Genomic DNA, 22,500 nt, shown 5'->3' on the forward strand with positions numbered 1-22,500 from the left:
GCAGTGACTGCAACAACTACCGTGGAATCTCCCTGCTCAGCATAGTGGGGAAAGTCTTTGCTCGAGTCGCTCTGAACAGGCTCCAGAAGCTGGCCAAGCGCGTCTACCCTGAGGCACAGTGTGGCTTTCGAGCAGAGAGATCGACCATTGACATGCTGTTCTCCCTTCGTCAGATACAGGAGAAATGTCGCGAACAACAGATGCCCCTCTACATTGCTTTCATTGATCTCACCAAAGCCTTTGACCATGTCAGCAGACGTGGTCTCTTCAGACTACTAGAAAAGATCGGATGTCCACCAAAGCTACTAAGTATCATCACCTCATTCCATGACAATATGAAAGGCACAATTCAGCATAGCGGTGCCTCATCAGAGCCCTTTCCTATCCTGAGTGGTGTGAAACAGGGCTGTGTTCTCGCACCCACACTGTTTGGGATCTTCTTCTCCCTGCTGCTCTCACATGCGTTCAAGTCTGAAGAAGGAATTTTCTTCCACACAAGATCAGGGGGCAGGTTGTTCAACCTGGCCCGTCTAAGAGCGAAGACCAAAGTACGGAAAGTCCTCATCAGGGAACTCCTCTTTGCTGACGATGCTGCTTTAACATCTCACACTGAAGAGTGTCTGCAGAGACTCATCGACAGGTTTGCGGCTGCCTGCAATGAATTTGGCCTAACCATCAGCCTCAAGAAAACGAACATCATGGGACAGGACGTCAGAAATGCTCCATCCATCAATATTGGCGACCACGCTCTGGAAGTGGTTCAAGAGTTCACCTACCCAGACTCAACTATCACCAGTAACCTGTCTCTAGATGCAGAAATCAACAAGCGCATGGGAAAGGCTTCCACTGCTATGTCCAGACTGGCCAAGAGAGTGTGGGAAAATGGCGCACTGACACGGAACACAACAGTCCGAGTGTATCAGGCCTGTGTCCTCAGTACCTTGCTCTATGGCAGCGAGGCCTGGACAACGTATGTCAGCCAAGAGCGACGTCTCAATTCATTCCATCTTCGCTGCTTCCGGAGAATCCTTGGCATCAGGTGGCAGGACCGTATCACCAACACAGAAGTCCTCGAGGCGACCAACATCCCCAGCTTGTAGACACTACTGAGCCAGCGGTGCTTGAGATGGCTTGGCCATGTGAGCCGCATGGAAGATGGCAGGATCCCCAAAGACACATTGTACAGCGAGCTCGCCACTGGTATCAGACCCACCGGCCGTCCACGTCTCCGCTTTAAAGACGTCTGCAAACGCGACATGAAGTCCTGTGACATTGATCACAAGTCGTGGGAGTCAATTGCCAGCGTTCGCCAGAGCTGGCGGGCAGCCATAAAGGCGGGGCTAAAGTGTGGCGAGTCGAAGAGATTCAGTAGTTGGCAGGAAAAAAGACAGAAGCGCAAGGGGAGAGCCAACTGTGTAACAGCCCCGACAAACAAATTTAACCTGCAGCACCTGTGGAAGAGTCTGTCACTCCAGAATTGGCCTTTGTAGCCACTCCAGGCGCTGCTTCACAAACCACTGACCACCTCCAGGCGCTTACCCATTGTCTCTCGAGGCAATGAGGCCAAAGAAGACATCAGTTGGGTGGACTGATATACCCCACACCCCTCACTGTAACACACTGATATATCCCACACCCCTCACTGTAACACACTGATATATCCCACACCCCTCACTGTAACACACTGATATACCCCACACCCCTCACTGTAACACACTGATATATCCCACACCCCTCACTGTAACACACTGATATATCCCACACCCCTCACTGTAACACACTGATATATCCCACACCCCTCACTGTAACACTCTGATATATCCCACACCCCTCACTGTAACACACTGATATATCCCACACCCCTCACTATAACACTCTGATATATCCCACACCCCTCACTGTAACACACTGATATATCCCACACCCCTCACTGTAACACACTGATATATCCCACACCCCTCAATGTAACACACTGATATATCCCACACCCCTCACTGTAACATTCTGATATACCCCACACCCCCTCACTGTAACACACTGATATATCCCACACCCCTCACTGTAACACACTGATATATCCCACACCCCTCACTGTAACACACTGATGTATCCCACACCCCTCACTGTAACACACTGATATATCCCACACCCCTCACTGTAACACACACTGATATATCCCACACCCCTCACTGTAACACACTGATATATCCCACACCCCTCACTGTAACACACTGATATATCCCACACCCCTCACTGTAACACACTGATGTATCCCACACCCCTCACTGTAACACACTGATAATCCCACACCCCTCACTGTAACACACACTGATATATCCCACACCCCTCACTGTAACACTCTGATATATCCCACACCCCTCACTGTAACACACTGATATATCCCACACCCCTCACTGTAACACTCTGATATATCCCACACCCCTCACTGGAACACACTGATATATCCCACACCGCTCACTGTAACACTCTGATATATCCCACACCCCTCACTGCAACACTGATATATCCCACACCCCTCAATGTAACACTGATATATCCCACACCCCTCAATGTAACACTCTGATATATCCCACACCCCTCACTGTAACACTCTGATATATCCCACACCCCTCACTGTAACACTGATATATCCCACACCCCTCACTGTAACACTGATATATCCCACACCCCTCACTGTAACACTCTGATATATCCCACACCCCTCACTGTAACACTCTGATATATCCCACACCCCTCACTGTAACACTGATATATCCCACACCCCTCACTGTAACACTGATATATCCCACACCCCTCACTGTAACACTGATATATCCCACACCCCTCACTGTAACACTCTGATATATCCCACACCCCTCACTGTAACACTCTGATATATCCCACACCCCTCACTGTAACACTGATATATCCCACACCCCTCAATGTAACACTCTGATATATCCCACACCCCTCACTGCAACACTGATATATCCCACACCCCTCAATGTAACACTCTGATATATCCAACACCCCTCACTGTAACACTCTGATATATCCCACACCCCTCACTGTAACACTCTGATATATCCCACACCCCTCACTGTAACACTCTGATATATCCCACACCCCTCAATGTAACACTCTGATATATCCCACACCCCTCACTGTAACACTCTGATATATCCCACACCCCTCAATGTAACACTCTGATATATCCAACACCCCTCACTGTAACACTCTGATATATCCCACACCCCTATCACAGTGCGTTAGATACACTGTCCTTTCCCCCCTCTGGGACCGGGTGTCACAGTGCGTTAGATACACTGTCCTTTCCCCCCTCTGGGACCGGGTGTCACAGTGCGTTAGATACACTGTCCTTTCCCCCCTCTGGGACCGGGTGTCACAGTGCGTTAGATACACTGTCCTTTCCCCCTCTGGGACCGGGTGTCACAGTGCGCTAGATACACTGTCCTTTCCCTCGACACTGTCCCCATCGAACATTCAGAGTGGCGAGTTAGGGATGCAGCGATGTGTCCCTCACTGACTCCAGCGTTGCCCTTTACGGTAAGTGGGCACCTGTTGTGCTGAATCAATTGAAGGGAAACTAAATTCTTAGCAAGGAGCTGAAACCTCTACGCACTTAAGATCTGTTTGATCTCTCTTGACGTCACGTTGTCTGCATCTCCCCACCAGCTCGTTCATCCTGCTGTGGAAATGACAGGAAGTTTTTACGTTGTGACTTCCTGGACGCAGAGCCTGGGGGGTTGTGCAGATGGGGAAGCGGGCGAGTGCCGAGATGGGAAACGAGGGGGGGGTGGGGGGGTGGAGGTGGGGTGTCCCACCTGTTTCAGTTTCTCTCTGTCTCTCTTCCCCACCCCCACCTTTGTGTCTCTTTTTCCCTCCCTCCCCGTTCCTGTGTCTCTATCCCTCCCCACCATCTCTGTCTCCCCTCTCTCTCTCTCTCTCTGTACCCCTTTTCCTCCCCTCTCTCACTCTCTGTTGCTTTCTCTCTCTCTCTCTCTCCGTCTTAGCACATCCCCTTCCTACTCCGTCTGTCTGCTTCACTCCGTCACACCCCACCCCGCTCCCACTCTCTCTCCTTCCGGTTGCACCTGGTCGTGAGCCTAGTTGGAGAATGAGTTGATGACCCCGCCCCAGGGCTCCTCAATTACACTCAAGGCGCTAAGCGAATGCAAATGATCATTGTTGATCAGATACGCCAGTCAGATGAACGGAAGGCCGTGCAGGTATTGACTGAAAAAAAACTCCTGCAAGAAATGCTGACTAGCCTCTCGTAGCTTTACTCTATTAGTCTGGTTATGACTCAATTTCGAATCCTTCCCCCAAAAATCCCTCTTTTCAACATTGCGGTTTCTTTGACCTAATTAAGCAGGTGCAACTTGCCTGCGAAAAGCTCGGTGTCAGGTTTTTCGGGCCTAGACAGCAGAAAACCGCTCGGCCTGAAATAAAGTAGGTCAGCCCGGCCAAACAGTGTCCAGCATCGCCCCGTTCACCCGTCAACCCCACTGCGTTCTCTGACCTCCACCGCCTCCCGCTCTGTCACAGACTCGTTTTGAAAATCTTCACCCTCGCCCTGGCGACCCCTCCCTATCTCTGCAACCTCCTCCAATTCCGGCCTCTTGACCATCCCCCGATTCCCATCGCTCCACCATCGGGGGGGCCGTGCCTTCAGCTGCCTGGGGCCCCTGAGCTCCGGAATTCCCTCCCTCAACCTCTCCGCTTCTCTTCCGCTCTCTCCCCTCCTTTCAGACGCTCCGTAAAACCGACCTCTTTGACCCGGCCCTGTGGCAGGCGTACAAAGAGAAGAAGGGCGCGCTTGAGGGACCTGCAACTCATAGGGTCCCGAGGCGCGTACGTGAGGTCGCGGATCCAGATCCTGGAAGATTTGGACCGCGCCTCACCCTTCTTCTACTCGCTGGAAAACTGGCGGGGGGGCGTCCGTCAGCAGCTCATCGAGCTGCTGGCCGACGACGGATCCTCCATCACGGATCCGGAGGGAATGGGCCTCCTGGTCCGTACTTATTACAGTGCGTTGTTCTCTCCGGATCCGTCCAGCGAGGATGCGCGCAGAGTTTTGTGGGAGGACCTGCTGCAGGTCAGCCTGGAGTGCACCGAAGGATTGGAAGCTCCGCTCACGTTGGCGGAGCTGACCAGCTCTCGAGGGGCAAATCCCCAGGGCTGGATGGGTTGACCGTGGAGTTCCTCAGGGCGTTCTGGGACGTCCTGGGGGACGATTACGCACGGGTCCTGGGGGAAAGCCTGGCGACCGGGGAGATGCCCCTCTCGTGGCGCAGGGCGGTCATCGTCCTGCTGCCGAAGAGGGGCGATCTCCGCCTGCTTAAAAACTGGCGTCCGGTCTCCCTCCTCAGCACGGATTATAAGATCTTTGCCCGGGCTATGTCTACCCGCCTGGGCTCCGTGTTGGCCCACATGATCCACCCCGACCAGTCCTACACGGTCCCGGGCCGGTCCATCCAGGACAACATCCACCTGGTCCGGGACCTGATCCATCTTTCCCAGAGGACTGGTCAGTCGGTCGCCTTTCTCTCCCTCGATCAGGAGAAGGCGTTCGACAGGGTGGATCACGATTACCTTTTCGGGACTCTGCGCGCTTTCCGACTCAGGCCGCATTTCGTGGCCCGGGTCTGACTTTTATACGCCGCCGCAGAGTGTCTAGTCAAAGTTAACGGGTCCTTGACGGCGCCCCTTCGATTTGGGAGAGGAGTGCGTCAGGGGTGCCCCATGTCCGGCCAATTGTATACCATCTGCGTGGAGCCCTTCCTGTGCCTGCTTCGCAGGAGGTTGACGGGATTGGCTCTGCGCGAGCCGGCCATGCGGGTCATCCTCTCGGCTTAGGCCGACGACGTGCTCCTCGCAATCACAGATCCCGTTGACTTGCGGAGGATGCGCGACTGCCAGCAGACCTTTTCTGCCGCGTCCTCCGCGAGGATCAATTGGGAGAAATGTTCCGGACTCCTGGTTGGTCAGTGGCGGGTGGACTCCCTGCCGGAGGAGATGACACCTTTTGCGTGGAGCACCACGCACCTCCTCTATCTGGGAGTCCACCTTAGCCCCACTGAGGAAGCCTGGCCGGCAAACTGGCAGGAGTTGGAGGTGAAAGTCACCACCCGGCTGGGGCGCTGGACAGGACTGCTCCGAGTGCTTTCCTACAGGGGCCGAGCGCTGGTCATAAACCAACTGGTGGCCTCCATGTTGTGGTACCGGTTGGTCACTTTGGCCCCACCCCCTGCATTTGCCACCAAGATCCAGAAGAAACTCGTCGATTTCTTCTGGGGCAAGAGGAAACACTGGGTCTCTGCCGCGGTCCTGAGTCTCCTGATCGAGGAGGGCGGCCAGTCGCTGGTGTGCATCCGCACCCAGGCTGCGACTCTCCGCCTTCGGACCCTGCAGAGATACCTGTACGTCGAGCGTCCTCCCAGATGGTGTGCGCTGGCAACGTATTTTTTCCGCCAGTGTCACTGCCTTCAAGGCGACTCGCAGCTCCCGGTGGAGTCCGTTAGCCGCACCTCTCTGAGGGAGTTGCCTGTCTTTTACCGGGATCTATTCCGAGTCTGGAACATGGTCGCCTCAAGTCAGGGCACTCCCCTGCCGGCAGAGGAGGGCCTCGGCTGTCCAGGCGCCCGACTCCGGGGACGGTCAGGCGGGCGGAGGAGTAGCCGAAGCCCCCGGGATGCCCCTCACTGCAGGTGACGAGGGTGCTCGGGAGTGCGGAGCGATCCCGGCTGAGCTGACCCCCACTCGGCCGGAACTGCTCATCGGACTTAGGCCCCGAAACCCTCCTCGGGAGCTGGTCCCGCACAACCCGAGCCGCCTCTCGGAAATGCCCTCCGTGCCATTCCAATCGGCGCGGAGGGGTTTCCTGTACGGGCTGCTCCTGCACACTCTCCACTTCCTCGCCCTCGTCAGCCGGCCGGACACGCCCTGGCGGTCCGCGTTGCCATCTGGCGGCGAGGGGAAACCCCGATGGAGGTCTCTCTACGCGGGAGTCTTCCCCCTTTACATCGGGGACCTGGAGTGGAGGGTGTTGCACAGAGCAGTCCCGTGCAATAGGCTTTTAAGTAGGTTCACGGACTCCCAGGCCATCCGTACTTTCTGCGGCCTGGACGAGTCCGTGTTCCACATTTATACGGAGTGTGCGAGGTTGCAGCCCCTCTTCGAGTATCTGAAGGGGCTGCTCCTCAAATTCTGGCTGCACTTCAGTCCCACGCTCCTGATCTTTGGGCACCCGGTGCGGAGGGGCTCGGGCCGGGAGGAGGATCTCCTCGTCGGTCTGCTCCTGGGCCTGGCCAAGGTGGCGATTCACAGGTCCAGGCTGCGGGCCGTCGGGCGGTCCGTCCTCCCCGATTGCCTGCCCCTCTTCCGCGGTTACGTTCGCGCCCGGGTGTCCCTGGAGAAGGAGCGTGCGGTGTCCGCCGGTACGCTTGAGGCCTTCCGCGACCGGTGGGCACCGCAGGGACTGGAGTGCATTGTCGACGCCGAGAATGGCATTTTAATTTGAGTTTTTTGTTTATTTATCTGGTTTTAATAAAGTTAGTTTAAAATTATGTATATAAAGGGGGCCTGAGGAATAAAGGCCCCCTCGACATGAAATATATAAGAAAAGAAAACGGGGTTAGATACAATGCACTGAACAGCTGTCGCAGGTCACAATATCAAAGCCACAGAACTTAAGGAGAGGGTTTCGAGGTTTTGGCTGTTGTTGCCCTCGAGGCCTGAGTGATCTCAGACTGAGGGCTGAGTGACAGAGGCAGCTGCTTCCCAGGATGAGGGGCTGAGTCACCACTGCGGGCGGCCGATCTCTATTTGCGCAGCTGTCCACACTCCGAGTCACAGGGACCTTTACATCGCCTCGCCCTGCTCTGGACCCAAGGCACAGGCGGGCGAAGTGCAGGACAGTGCGGGGTATCGACACCGCGCCCACGGGGGCAGGTCCAGAAACGTCCGGTTGCTGGCAACATCCAACGCTCCGGAAACAAACTCCCAGGGCGAGGGAGACAGAGCTGGGGGAGGGGCTCTGACTGGACGGCTCCGCAGAGAGCGAGCACGGGCTGGATGGGACGAAAGGCCGTCTCCCGATCGCGTCCGCCCTATCCCCATCGCTCCGCCATTGGCGGTCGTGCCTTCAGCGGCCTGGGCGCCAAGCTCCGGAGTTCCCTCCCTCGACCCCTCCACCCCTCTGTCCTCCTTTCATCGACCTCGTTCACCAAACTTATCCAATACCTCTTGACGCAACTGGGTGCCAATCGTTTTGCCCTTTTCCACTCCAGGAGTACCCTTCGGAAATTATCCCACATTTAAAACTCTACAATTGGGATTGTGTACAGTGGGAGTGAATGGGAAGGGTTTTGGGTCCATTGGGATTGTGTACGGTGGGAGTGAAGGGAAGGGTTTTGGGTCCATTGGGATTGTGTACAGTGGGAGTGAATGGGAAGGCGTTTGGGTCCATTGGGATTGTGTACAGTGGGAGTGAAGGGAAGGGTTTTGGGTCCTTTGGGATTGTGTACAGTGGGAGTGAACGGGAAGGGGTTTGGGTCCATTGGGATTGTGTACAGTGGGAATGAACGGGAAGTGGTTTTGGGTCCATTGGGATTGTGCACAGTGGGAGTGAACGGGAAGGGGTTTGGGTCCATTGGGATTGTGTACAGTGGGAGTGAACGGGAAGGGGTTTGGGTCCATTGGGTTTCTGAAGAAGGAAGAAGCAAAGAAAGATCCCATAATTTGCAATGAGGTAAATGATCAGCTTTTCGGTTTTTCAGCAATGTTGCTCCTGACCCTCCGACAGTGCAGCACATGCTCAGTAATGACCCTCCGACAGTGCTGCACTCCCTCAGTACTGACCCTCCGACAGTGCAGCACATGCTCAGTGATGACCCTCCGACAGTGCTGCACTCCCTCAGTACTGACCCTCCGACAGTGCAGCACTCCCTCAGTACTGACCCTCCAACAGTGCGGCGCACCCTCAGTACTGACCCTCCGACAGTGCTGCACTCCCTCAGTACTGACCCTCTGACAGTGCTGCACTCCCTCAGTACTGACCCTCCGACAGTGCGGCACTGCCTCAGTACTGGGGATGAATATTGGCCTGGATTATGGGGAGTTGAGTTTATTGATTGTGTAGGTCCCGAACCCTCTGGCTTTGAGGCGAGAGAGGGAGAGAGAGAGGGAGCGAGTGAGTGCGATGTGAACTGCACTGATTGAACTCACTGGCGGGATTGTTTAGTTTATGAGTGACTGCAGATTTATACAGTGCAGATGACCTCAGTGTTGGGATGAAACACTCATGATGCGTCACTAAACCCGCTCACCAGTCACACGATCTGATGTTGCAGTCGCTCCTGGAGAATTAAGTTACAGAGCTGAAATAATTGGAACTGCAGCCAGCCTGGTTTTAGATATTCCGTCATCTACCTCCCCGTGCAGTCCATCAACGATAATGGACTCCGATTAGTGCTGAGTCGGCCTATCTCACACACCCGGTGTGGGACCGAGCCCCCCTCCACCCACGCAGAGCAGGAAAGGCCCAGGCTCCAATCCCGGCCTAGTGCGGAGTGAGCCGATCTGAGCCGGCCCCCGCCCCCACACAGACAAAAAAAAGGCCCAGGTTGCAGTCACAGCCTGGAACAGCCAGAGTACATATCTGTGTGTCAGCAGGACAATCGGGCCAGACAAAACACCATGTGTTGCCATTGGTAACTGGACTTCCAATTGAAAAGAGAATGATGCGAAAGAGAGATTCATAAGGATGATATTTATTGATTGAAAGGCGAAGCTGGTTGTTTAAATAACGCTTATACAAAGTTCTCCGCACACGAATGAACATAAAATTGTTCAAATATATACATCAAATATTAACAAAGCTGTCAATCAAATAAAAACTGTTTGTACAGATATCTACAATTCAGTGTACAGATATCACCCTGAGAGAGAGGGGACTGAGAGACACCAGTCAGTGTACAGATATCTCCCTGAGAGAGAGGGGACTGAGAGACACCAGTCAGTGTACAGATATCTCCCTGAGAGAGAGGGGACTGAGAGACACCAGTCAGTGTACAGATATCACCCTGAGAGAGGGGGGACTGAGAGACACCAGTCAGTGTACAGATATCTCCCTGAGAGAGAGGGGACTGAGAGACACCAGTCAGTGTACAGATATCTCGCTGAGAAAGAGGGACTGAGAGACAGCAGTCAGTGTACAGATATCACCCTGAGAGAGAGGGGACTGAGAGACACCAGTCAGTGTACAGATATCACCCTGAGAAAGAGGGACTGAGAGACAGCAGTCAGTGTACAGATATCACCCTGAGAGAGAGGACTGAGAGACACCAGTCAGTGTACAGATATCTCCCTGAGAGAGGGGGGACTGAGAGACACCAGTCAGTGTACAGATATCACCCTGAGAGAGGGACTGAGAGACACCAGTCAGTGTACAGATATCTCCCTGAGAGAGAGGGACTGAGAGACACCAGTCAGTGTACAGATATCTCCCTGAGAGAGAGGGACTGAGACACCAGTCAGTGTACAGATATCACCCTGAGAGAGAGGGGACTGAGAGACACCAGTCAGTGTACAGATATCTCCCTGACAGAGAGGGGACTGAGAGACACCAGTCAGTGTACAGATATCACCCTGAGAGAGAGGGGACTGAGAGACACCAGTCAGTGTACAGATATCACCCTGAGAGAGAGGGGACTGAGAGACACCAGTCAGTGTAGATATCTCCCTGAGAGAGAGGGACAGAGACACCAGTCAGTGTACAGATATCACCCTGAGAGAGAGGGGACTGAGAGACACCAGTCAGTGTACAGATATCACCCTGAGAGAGAGGGGACTGAGAGACCATAGTTAGCATGTTCTCCTGCTCTGAGGATTTCTCTCAAAATTGATAGTATTGTTTGAATCTTAACCTGTCGGTCATTCGCAGATGCCTGGAAAAAGTGGGAGCGAGTGAGAAAGACAGATAGAGCGAGAGAGGGAGGGGGAGAGAGAGAGATAGAGAAATCGAAGGAAAGGTAGAGAAGCAGAGACGGAGAGAGAGTGAGAGGGTGAGAGAGATACAGCGAAAGAGAGAAAGAGGAGGAGACAGGGAGAGACAGAGAGATGCAAAGAGAGAAAGAGCGAGAGAGACAGGAAAAGAAAGTAAGAGACAGTGACAGAGAGAGAGAGATGAGACAGTGACAGAGAGAGACAGAAAAGGCAAGGCAGTCAGTGACAGAGAGAGAGTTGCAGAATGACAGAGAGGGGGAAAGAGAGAGTGACTCTCTATTGGACACTAATCCAGGGGCAATTTGCCTCACCAAGAGTAGTTTTCACCAGTTCAGAGAGTGACGTTGGAGTGTCCTGTGTGCAGAAGCTTCCAGAATCGGAGATGTGTCTGCCTCCCATTATCCGACTGGCCGGTTTCGATCCGTATCGAGTGCACTGATCACAGTCTCAAAACTACTGTTACAATAGCAGGAATCCCTGGGAGATCCCTGTCTCTTCAATGGGTTCTGAATTTCAAAAGAGAATAGAAAAGGTTCGGAATGAATCAGAAATTCCACATCGCAGTTGGAATTTAAATCACTTCCCAAAATTGTTGCAGTGACCCTCAGAAACAGGAGACATCCCAGCTTTGTACCTGTCCTGTGAGTGTTTGATGGGGGACAGTGTAGAGGGAGCTTTACTCTGTATCTAACCCCCCGTACTGTACCTGTCCTGGGGAGTGTTTGATGGGGGACAGTGTAGAGGGAGCTTTACTCTGTATCTAACCCCCGTACTGTACCTGTCCTGGGGAGTGTTTGATGGGGGACAGTGTAGAGGGAGCTTTACTCTGTATCTAACCCCCGTACTGTACCTGTCCTGGGGAGTGTTTGATGGGGGACAGTGTAGAGGGAGCTTTACTCTGTATCTAACCCCCGTACTGTACCTGTCCTGGGAGTGTTTGATGGGGGACAGTGTAGAGGGAGCTTTACTCTGTATCTAACCCCCGTACTGTACCTGTCCTGGGAGTGTTTGATGGGGACAGTGTAGAGGGAGCTTTACTCTGTATCTGACCCCCGTACTGTACCTGTCCTGGGGAGTGTTTGATGGGGGACAGTGTAGAGGGAGCTTTACTCTGTATCTAACCCCCGTACTGTACCTGTCCTGGGAGTGTTTGATGGGGGACAGTGTCGACACTTACTGGAGAAGGTAGGTTTTGTTCTGTTCTTTCGGAGAATCACTCCCAGCACGATGGAGAGAATGAGGACAAACATGGCGGCAACGATTCCAACTATAATGAAGGTGAGGTTCGGCAGGGTCATGACCTCTGACCTTTCAGCTGCTCGGGTAGGGGTGAACAGGAAATGAAGAGGGAATGTCATTTGTTTTCAAAATCTAAAAATCAACCGTCATCCCGTAAAATAAAGCTTGCTGCGCCCTGCCAGAAACCGAACAAAAGCAATTTGAGTCAGATATAAATCTTGTGATTTCCAGACATGGTTTGCAGCCAATGGGAAGCTGCCGTTACAGCAAATCTGGCGGCCATTTTGTCCCAGCGACATTCAATGCGATCGTGACCATTTATCTCCCTTTTTTTTTTAATGATGTTTCTTGAGGGGGTCAATATTTGCCTCAGGACTCTGGGGAGAACTGACGCTCCCCCTCACTGCTCATCGTCCAATCGTTGCTGAGGAATTTAACATCCATCCAAGAGGGCAGGCAGGACGTTCAGCTTAACGTCTGATGGGAAGACGGCACCTCCGACAACACGGCGCACCCTCAGTACTGACCCTCCGACAACACGGTGCACCCTCAGTACTGACCCTCCGACAACACGGCGCACCCTCAGTACTGACCCTCCAACAACACGGCGCACCCTCAGTACTGACCCTCAGACAACGCGGCGCACCCTCAGTACTGACCCTCCGACAACACGGTGCACCCTCAGTACTGACCCTCCGACAACACGGCGCACCCTCAGTACTGACCCTCCGACAACGCGGCGCACCGTCAGTACTGACCCTCCGACAGTGCGGAGCTCCCTCAGTACTGACCCTCCGACAATGCGGCACTCCCTCAGTACTGACCCTCTGACAATGCGGCGCTCCCTCAGTACTGATCCTCCGACAGCGCGGCACTCCCTCAGTACTGACCCTCCGACAGTGCGGAACTCCCTCAGTACTGATCCTCCGACAGTGCGGCGCTCCCTCAGTACTGACCCTCCGACAGTGCGGAGCTCCCTCAGTACTGACCCTCCGACAGTGTGGCGCTCCCTCAGTACTGACCCTCCGACAGTGCGGAGCTCCCTCAGTACTGACCGTCCGACAGTGCGGCTCTCCCTCAGCACTGACCCTCCGACAGTGCGGAGCTCCCTCAGTACTGACCCTCCGACAGTGCGGCTCTCCCTCAGCACTGACCCTCCGACAGTGCGGAGCTCCCTCAGTACTGACCCTCCGACAGTGCGGCGCTCCCTCAGTACTGACCCTCCGATAGTGCGGCCCTCCCTCAGTACTGACCCTCCGACAGTGCGGCCCTCCCTCAGTACTGACCCTCCGACAGTGCGGCCCTCCCTCAGTACTGACCCTCCGACAGTGCGGAGCTCCCTCAGTACTGACCCTCCGACAGTGCGGAGCTCCCTCAGTCCTGACCCTCCGACAATGCGGCGCTCCCTCAGCACTGACCCTCCGACAGTGCGGCTCTCCCTCAGCACTGACCCTCCGACAGTGCGGAGCTCCCTCAGTACTGACCCTCCGACAGTGCGGCGCTGCCTCAGTACTGACCCTCCGATAGTGCGGCCCTCCCTCAGTACTGACCCTCCGACAGTGCGGCCCTCCCTCAGTACTGACCCTCCGACAGTGCGGCCCTCCCTCAGTACTGACCCTCCGACAGTGCGGCCCTCCCTCAGTACTGACCCTCCGACAGTGCGGAGCTCCCTCAGTACTGACCCTCCGACAGTGCGGAGCTCCCTCAGTCCTGACCCTCCGACAATGCGGCACTCCCTCAGTACTGACCCTCCGACAGTGCGGAGCTCCCTCAGTACTGACCCTCTGACAGTGCGGCGCACCCTCAGTACTGACCCTCCGACAGTGCGGCACTCCCTCAGTACTGACCCTCCGACAGTGCGGAGCTCCCTCAGTACTGACCCTCCGACAACGCGGCGCTCCCTCAGTACTGACCCTCCGACAGTGCGTCGCTCCCTCAGTACTGACCCTCCGACAACACGGCGCACCCTCAGTACTGACCCTCCGACACTGCGGCGTTCCCTCAGTACTGACCCTCTGACAGTGCGGTGCTCCCTCAGTACTGACCCTCCGACAACACGGCGCACCCTCAGTACTGACCCTCCGACACTGCGGCGTTCCCTCAGTACTGACCCTCTGACAGTGCGGTGCTCCCTCAGTACTGACCCTCCGACAACACGGCGCACCCTCAGTACTGACCCTCCGACACTGCGGCGTTCCCTCAGTACTGACCCTCCGACAGTGCGGCACTCCCTCAGTACTGACCCTCCGACAGTGCGGCACTCCCTCAGTACTGACCCTCCAACAACGCGGCGCTCCCTCAGTACTGACCCTCCGACAACGCGGCGCTCCCTCAGTACTGACCCTCCGACAGCGCGGCGCTCCCTCAGTACTGACCCTCCGACAATGCGGCGCTCCCTCAGTACTGACCCTCCGACAGTGCGGCGCTCCCTCAGTACTGACCCTCCGACAGTGCGGCACTCCCTCAGTACTGACCCTCCGACACTGCGGCCCTCCCTCAGTACTGACCCTCCGACAGTGCGGCGCTCCCTCAGTACTGACCCTCCGACAGTGCGGCGCTCCCTCAGTACTGACCCTCCGACAACGCGGATCTCCCTCAGTACTGACCCTCCGACAGTGCGGCACTCCCTCAGTACTGACCCTCCGACAACGCGGCGCTCCCTCAGTACTGACCCTCCGACAGTGCGGCCCTCCCTCAGTACTGACCCTCCGACAGTGCGGCCCTCCCTCAGTACTGACCCTCCGACAGTGCGGCCCTCCCTCAGTACTGACCCTCCGACAGTGCGGCCCTCCCTCAGTACTGACCCTCCGACAGTGCGGCCCTCCCTCAGTACTGACCCTCCGACAGTGCGGCCCTCCCTCAGCACTGACCCTCAGACAGTGCGGCACTCCCTCAGTACTGACCCTCAGACAGTGCGGCACTCCCTCAGTACTGACCCTCAGACAGTGCGGCACTCCCTCAGTACTGACCCTCCGACAGTGCGGCCCTCCCTCAGTACTGACCCTCCGACAGTGCGGTGCTCCCTCAGTACTGACCCTCCGACAGTGCGGCACTCCCTCAGTACTGACCCTCCGACAGTGCGGCCCTCCCTCAGTACTGACCCTCCGACAGTGCGGTGCTCCCTCAGTACTGACCCTCCGACAATGCGGTGCTCCCTCAGTACTGACCCTCCGACAGTGCGGTGCTCCCTCAGTACTGACCCTCCGACAATGCGGTGCTCCCTCAGTACTGACCCTCCGACAACGCGGTGCTCCCTCAGTACTGACCCTCCGGCAGTGCGGCACTCCCTCAGTACTGACCCTCCGACAGTGCGGCCCTCCCTCAGTACTGACCCTCCGACAGTGCGGCCCTCCCTCAGTACTGACCCTCCGACAGTGCGGCCCTCCCTCAGTACTGACCCTCCGACAGTGCGGCCCTCCCTCAGTACTGACCCTCCGACAGTGCGGCCCTCCCTCAGCACTGACCCTCCGACAGTGCGGCACTCCCTCAGTACTGACCCTCCGACAGTGCGGCACTCCCTCAGTACTGACCCTCCGACAGTGCGGCCCCCCCTCAGTACTGACCCTCCGACAGTGCGGTGCTCCCTCAGTACTGACCCTCCGACAGTGCGGTGCTCCCTCAGTACTGACCCTCCGACAATGCGGTGCTCCCTCAGTACTGACCCTCCGACAACGCGGTGCTCCCTCAGTACTGACCCTCCGGCAGTGCGGCACTCCCTCAGTACTGACCCTCCGACATGCGGCGATCCCTCAGTACTGACCCTCCGACAGTGCGGTGCTCCCTCAGTACTGACCCTCCGACAGTGCGGAGCTCCCTCAGTACTGACCCTCCGACAACGCGGCGCTCCCTCAGTACTGACCCTCCGACAGTGCGGCCCTCCCTCAGTACTGACCCTCCGACAGTGCGGCCCTCCCTCAGTACTGACCCTCCGACAGTGCGGCCCTCCCTCAGTACTGACCCTCCGACAGTGCGGCCCTCCCTCAGTACTGACCCTCCGACAGTGCGGCACTCCCTCAGTACTGACCCTCCGACATGCGGCGATCCCTCAGTACTGACCCTCCGACAGTGCGGTGCTCCCTCAGTACTGACCCTCCGACAGTGCGGTGCTCTCTCAGTACTGAACCTCCGACAGTGCGGCACTCCCTCAGTACTGACCCTCCGACAGTGCGGTGCTCCCTCAGTACTGACCCTCCGACAGTGCGGCGCTCCCTCAGTGCTGACCCTCCGACAGTACGGTGCTCCCTCACTACTGACCCTCCGACAGTGCGGTGCTCCCTCAGTACTGACCCTCCGACAGTGCGGCGCTCCCTCAGTGCTGACCCTCCGACAGTGCGGTGCTCCCTCACTACTGACCCTCCGACAGTGCGGCGCTCCCTCAGTACTGACCCTCCGACAGTGCGGCACTCCCTCAGTACTGACCCTCCGACAGTGCGGTACTCCCTCAGTACTGACCCTCCGACAGTGCGGCCCTCCCTCAGTACTGACCCTCTGACAGTGCGGCCCTCCCTCAATACTGACCCTCCGACAGTGCGGCTCTCCCTCTGTACTGACCCTCCGACAGTGCGGCGCTCCCTCAGTACTGACCCTCCGACAGTGCGGCACTCCCTCAGTACTGACCCTCCGACATGCGGCGATCCCTCAGTACTGACCCTCCGACAGTGCGGTGCTCCCTCAGTACTGACCCTCCGACAGTGTGGCACTTCCTCGGTTCTGACCCTCCGACAGTGCGGCCCTCCCTCAGTACTGACCCTCTGACAGTGCGGCGCTCCCTCAGTACTGACCCTCCGACAGTGCGGCCCTCCCTCAGTACTGACCCTCTGACAGTGCGGCACTCCCTCAGTACTGACCCTCCGACAGTGCGGCGCTCCCTCAGTACTGACCCTCCGACAGTGCTGTCCCTCAGTACTAACCCTCCGACAGTGCGGCACTCCCTCGGTACTGACCCTCCGACAGTGCGGCCCTCCCTCAGTACTGACCCTCCGACATGCGGCACTCCCTCGGTACTGACCCTCCGACAGTGCGGCCCTCCCTCAGTACTGACCCTCCGACATGCGGCACTCCCTCGGTACTGACCCTCCGACAGTGCGGCCCTCCCTCAGTACTGACCCTCCGACATGCGGCGATCCCTCAGTACTGACCCTCCGACAGTACGGCACTTCCTCGGTTCTGACCCTCCGACAGTGCGGCATTCACTCAGTACTGACCCTCCCACAGTGCGGCACTCCCTCAGTACTGACCCTCCGACAGTGCGGCACTTCCTCGGTTCTGACCCTCCGACAACGCGGTGCTCCCTCAGTACTGACCCTCCGACAGTGCGGCGCACCCTCAGTACTGACCCTCCGACAGTGCGGCGCTCCCTCAGTACTGACCCTCCAACAGTGCGGCACTCACTCAGTACTGACCCTCCGACAGTGCGGCGCACCCTCAGTACTGACCCTCCGACAGTGCGGCGCTCCCTCAGTACTGACCCTCCGACAGTGCGGAGCTCCCTCAGTACTGACCCTCCGACAGTGCGGAGCTCCCTCAGTACTGACCCTCCGACAGTGCGGAGCTCCCTCAGTACTGACCCTCCGACAGTGCGGAGCTCCCTCAGTACTGACCCTCTGACAGTGCAGCACTCACTCAGTATTCACCCTCCGACAGTGCGGCACTCCCTCAGTACTGACCCTCCGACAGTGCGGCGATCCCTCAGTACTGACCCTCCGACAATGCGGCACTCAATCAGTTCTGACCCTCCGACAGTGCGGCGATCCCTCAGTGCTGACCCTCCGACAGTGCGGAGCTCCCTCAGTACTGACCCTCCGACAGTGCGGCGCTCCCTCAGTACTGACCCTCCGACAGTGCGGAGCTCCCTCAGTACTGACCCTCCGACAGTGCGGAGCTCCCTCAGTACTGACCCTCCGACAGTGCGGCACTCACTCAGTACTGACCCTCCGACAGTGCGGCACTCCCTCAGTACTGACCCTCGGACAGTGCGGCGATCCCTCAGTACTGACCCTCCGACAGTGCGGCACTCCCTCAGTACTGACCCTCGGACAGTGCGGCGATCCCTCAGTACTGACCCTCCCACAGTGCGGCATTCACTCAGTACTGACCCTCCCACAGTGCGGCGATCCCTCAGTACTGACCCTCCGACAGTGCGGCCCTCCCTCAGTACTGACCCTCCGACAGCGCGGCGCTCCCTCAGTACTGACCCTCCGACAGCGCGGCCCTCCCTCAGTACTGACCCTCTCAGTGTGTAGATGCTTCCCTGACCCTCGACCTACCTCCTCCTGGGGTGGTGACCGAGAGACTGCAGAGGCTGCAGGATGGAGTTAGGGGAAAGGCTTCACACAGCTGACAGTCCAAGCACTTCTCCAGGTCAAAGTTCCACACGTGCCCCCGGGGGCATCCCATACCTGTGGGTGAAACACCAAGAGCAGATGGTGACGAGCGCCCTTCCCGGTTGATCAGTCCACACTGCAGCAGGCGCCCTGCTGCCCCACCGCTCATCAACAGCCCCCAACACCCCACCACCACCTGCACAGTCCTAAAGATACCCGCTCAGCCGGTGGATCAGCCCTTTTAGCTCGCACTCTCTCTCCGTCTCTCACTCACTTTCTCCCCCTCCATCATCGTCTCTCCCTCCATCTCTTTTCCCACACTGCGCCTCTCTCTCTCCCACTCTCTCATATCTATCCCTGTCTGTCTCACTCCGTGTCTCTTGCTGTATCTCTCCCTTTCTCCCTCCCGCGCTCTGTCTCTCCCTATCCGTCTCCGCGTCTCCCTGTCTCTATTTCTCTCTCTCTGTCTCTCACTCACTTTCTCCCCCTCGATCATCATCTCTCCCTCCATCTCTTTTCCCTCACTGTGTCTGTCTCTCTCTCTCTCTCCCACTCTCTCTGTCTCTCCCTGTCCGTCTCTCTCTGTATCCCTCCCCGTGTCTGTTTTTCTCTCTTTCTCTCTCTCCCTTCCTCCCTCTCTCTCTCTATATATTTCTCTCTCTCTATTTCTTTCTCTCTCTTTGTCTCCCTGCCTCTCACCCTCCCTCTCCCTGCATTTCACTCTCTCCCTCTCACCCTCCCTCTCTCCCTCCCTCCGACCCTAACCTGCCCTCTCCTCCCCGCCCCAGACCCCCGGGACAGGGGCTCCTCTGACTATCTCTCTCTCTCTCTGCGCAGGTTCCACCTTAAGAGCTGTCAGTGACACAGGGAGGGAGAGAGAGATTTCTGGGCAGGGAGCCAGCCTCTGCAAGGCCCAAGGAGCAGGAAACAGGCTGAATATAGGTCAGTGACACAGGGTGGAGGGGCGGAGAACGGCAGCACAGACCCAGGCATCGACTGCACTTGGCAAGAGGTCACTCTCCAGACACTGAGCCTGTCCAGCATCACCTCATTTCACCGCCGCACCCCAAGGGCTCCTCCATTTCGGAGAATACTTTTCCGGATTGTTCTATCCTGCCTCCATCCCCACCTTCTGCGTCTCCCCATCCTCCCTCCCCCAGTCTCTTCCCTCTTTCTCCATATACTCACCCTCTATGCCCCTAATCTCTTTGAAAGGGTCCCTGAGGGTGAGACTCCCTCTTTAACAGGAGTCCCTGACGGGGAGACTCCCTCTTTAACAGGAGTCCCTGACGGTGAGACTCCCTCTTTAACAGGAGTCCCTGACGGTGAGACTCCCTCTTTAACAGGGGTCCCTGACGGAGAGACTCCCTCTTTAACAGGAGTCCCTGACGGTGAGACTCTCTCTTTAACAGGGGTCCCTGACGGTGAGACTCCCTCTTTAACAGGGGTCCCTGACGGTGAGACTCCCTCTTTAACAGGGGTCCCTGACGGTGAGAATCCCTCTTTAACAGGGGTCCCTGACGGTGAGACTCCCTCTTTAACAGGGGTCCCTGACGGAGAGACTCTCTCTTTAACAGGGGTCCCTGACGGAGAGACTCTCTCTTTAACAGGGGTCCCTGACGGAGAGACTCTCTCTTTAACAGGGGTCCCTGACGGTGAGACTCTCTCTTTAACAGGGGTCCCTGACGGTGAGACTCCCTCTTTAACAGGGGTCCCTGACGGTGAGACTCCCTCTTTAACAGGGGTCCCTGACAGAGAGACTCCCTCTTTAACAGGGGTCCCTGACAGAGAGACTCCCTCTTTAACAGGGGTCCCTGACGGAGAGACTCTCTCTTTAACAGGAGTCCCTGACGGTGAGACTCTCTCTTTAACAGGGATCCCTGACGGTGAGACTCCCTCTTTAACAGGGGTCCCTGACGGAGAGACTCTCTCTTTAACAGGGGTCCCTGACGGTGAGACTCCCTCTTTAACAGGGGTCCCTGAGGGTGAGACTCCCTCTTTAACAGGAGGCCCTGACGGTGAGACTCTCTCTTTAACAGGAGTCCCTGACGGTGAGACTCTCTCTTTAACAGGGGTCCCTGACGGTGAGACTCCCTCTTTAACAGGGGTCCCTGACGGTGAGACTCCCTCTTTAACAGGGGTCCCTGACGGTGAGACTCCCTCTTTAACAGGGGTTCCTGACGGTGAGACTCCCTCTTTAACAGGGGTCCCTGATGGTGAGAATCCCTCTTTAAAGAAATTTCCAGACGACTGGAGCTCGGATCGAACAGTGAGAATTTCTCTTGCCCTGAGCCAGTCAGTCAGTTGACCAGACGGTGTTGAAAATAAACTGTCTGGCCACAAATTATTTTTGGCAATGGTCCCAGGACTGGAGCTTGTGTCAGGTATAAAAGCAGGGAAATAGCAGGCATTCCGGACTCTCAGACCGAGACGGGGAGAGAAGGGAATGCATTCTGTGCTGGATTGTGCGAGATCGTCAGTGTGGTTAAAAGCTGTTTATCAGTTGTCTCTTTGCAAGATCTGAGCCTGAACAGGAAAACAGGACAGGTACAGTACGGGGGTTAGATACAGAGTAAAGCTCCCTCTACACTGTCCCCCATCAAACACTCCCAGGATAGGTACAGTACGGGGGTTAGATACAGAGGAAAGCTCCCTCTACACTGTCCCCATCAAACACTCCCAGGACAGGTACAGTACGGGGGTTAGATACAGAGTAAAGCTCCCTCTACACTGTCCCCCATCAAACACTCCCAGGACAGGTACAGTACGGGGGTTAGATACAGAGTAAAGCTCCCTCTACACTGTCCCCCATCAAACACTCCCCAGGACAGGTACAGTACGGGGGATAGATACAGAGTAAAGCTCCCTCTACACTGTCCCCCATCAAACACTCCCAGGACAGGTACAGTACGGGGGTTAGATACAGAGTAAAGCTCCCTCTACACTGTCCCCCATCAAACACTCCCAGGACAGGTACAGTACGGGGGTTAGATACAGAGTAAAACTCCCTCTACACTGTCCCCATCAAACACTCCCAGGACAGGTACAGTACGGGGGTTAGATACAGAGTAAAGCTCCCTCTACACTGTCCCCATCAAACACTCCCAGGACAGGTACAGTACGGGGGTTAGATACAGAGTAAAGCTCCCTCTACACTGTCCCCCATCAAACACTCCCAGGACAGGTACAGTACGGGGGTTAGATACAGAGTAAAGCTCCCTCTACACTGTCCCCCATCAAACACTCCCAGGACAGGTACAGTACGGGGGTTAGATACAGAGTAAAACTCCCTCTACACTGTCCCCATCAAACACTCCCAGGACAGGTACAGTACGGGGGTTAGATACAGAGTAAAGCTCCCTCTACACTGTCCCCATCAAACACTCCCAGGACAGGTACAGTACGGGGGTTAGATACAGAGTAAAGCTCCCTCTACACTGTCCCCATCAAACACTCCCAGGACAGGTACAGTACGGGGGTTAGATACAGAGTAAAACTCCCTCTACACTGTCCCCATCAAACACTCCCAGGACAGGTACAGTACGGGGGTTAGATACAGAGTAAAGCTCCCTCTACACTGTCCCCATCAAACACTCCCAGGACAGGTACAGTACGGGGGTTAGATACAGAGTAAAACTCCCTCTACACTGTCCCATCAAACAGAATCACAGATTGTTACAGCGCAGAATGAGGCCATTTGGCCCATCGTGTTTACACTGGCTCTCCGAATGAGCAATTCACCTAGTGCCACTCCCCCGCTCTCTCCCCGTAACCCTGCACATTCTTCCTTTCAGATAACAGTCTAATTCCCCTTTCGAATGCTTCAATTGAACCTGCCTCCACCACACTCTCAGGCAGCGCATTCCAGACCCTAACCACTCGCTGCGTGAAAATGTTTTTCCTTGTGTCG

General features: G+C 56.2%; 1 protein-coding gene across 1 annotated transcript in view; it reads right to left on the minus strand.

The window, feature by feature from the left end:
- Positions 1–9,778: 9,778 nt before the first annotated feature.
- LOC137362304 (tumor necrosis factor receptor superfamily member 12A-like) overlaps positions 9,779–22,500 on the minus strand; it is a 16,987-nt gene continuing 4,265 nt past the window's right edge. Inside the window, exons 2-4 of the mRNA XM_068026707.1 lie at positions 18,534–18,665; positions 12,206–12,343; positions 9,779–11,534 (exon numbers count right to left, since the gene is read on the minus strand). Coding sequence (XP_067882808.1) covers positions 11,488–11,534; positions 12,206–12,343; positions 18,534–18,665 — 317 coding nt within the window. The 3' untranslated portion in view covers positions 9,779–11,487. The remainder of the gene's footprint in view (positions 11,535–12,205; positions 12,344–18,533; positions 18,666–22,500) is intronic.

This window comes from Heterodontus francisci, unplaced genomic scaffold (genome assembly GCF_036365525.1).
Source record: "Heterodontus francisci isolate sHetFra1 unplaced genomic scaffold, sHetFra1.hap1 HAP1_SCAFFOLD_570, whole genome shotgun sequence".
Taxonomy (NCBI): domain Eukaryota; kingdom Metazoa; phylum Chordata; class Chondrichthyes; order Heterodontiformes; family Heterodontidae; genus Heterodontus; species Heterodontus francisci.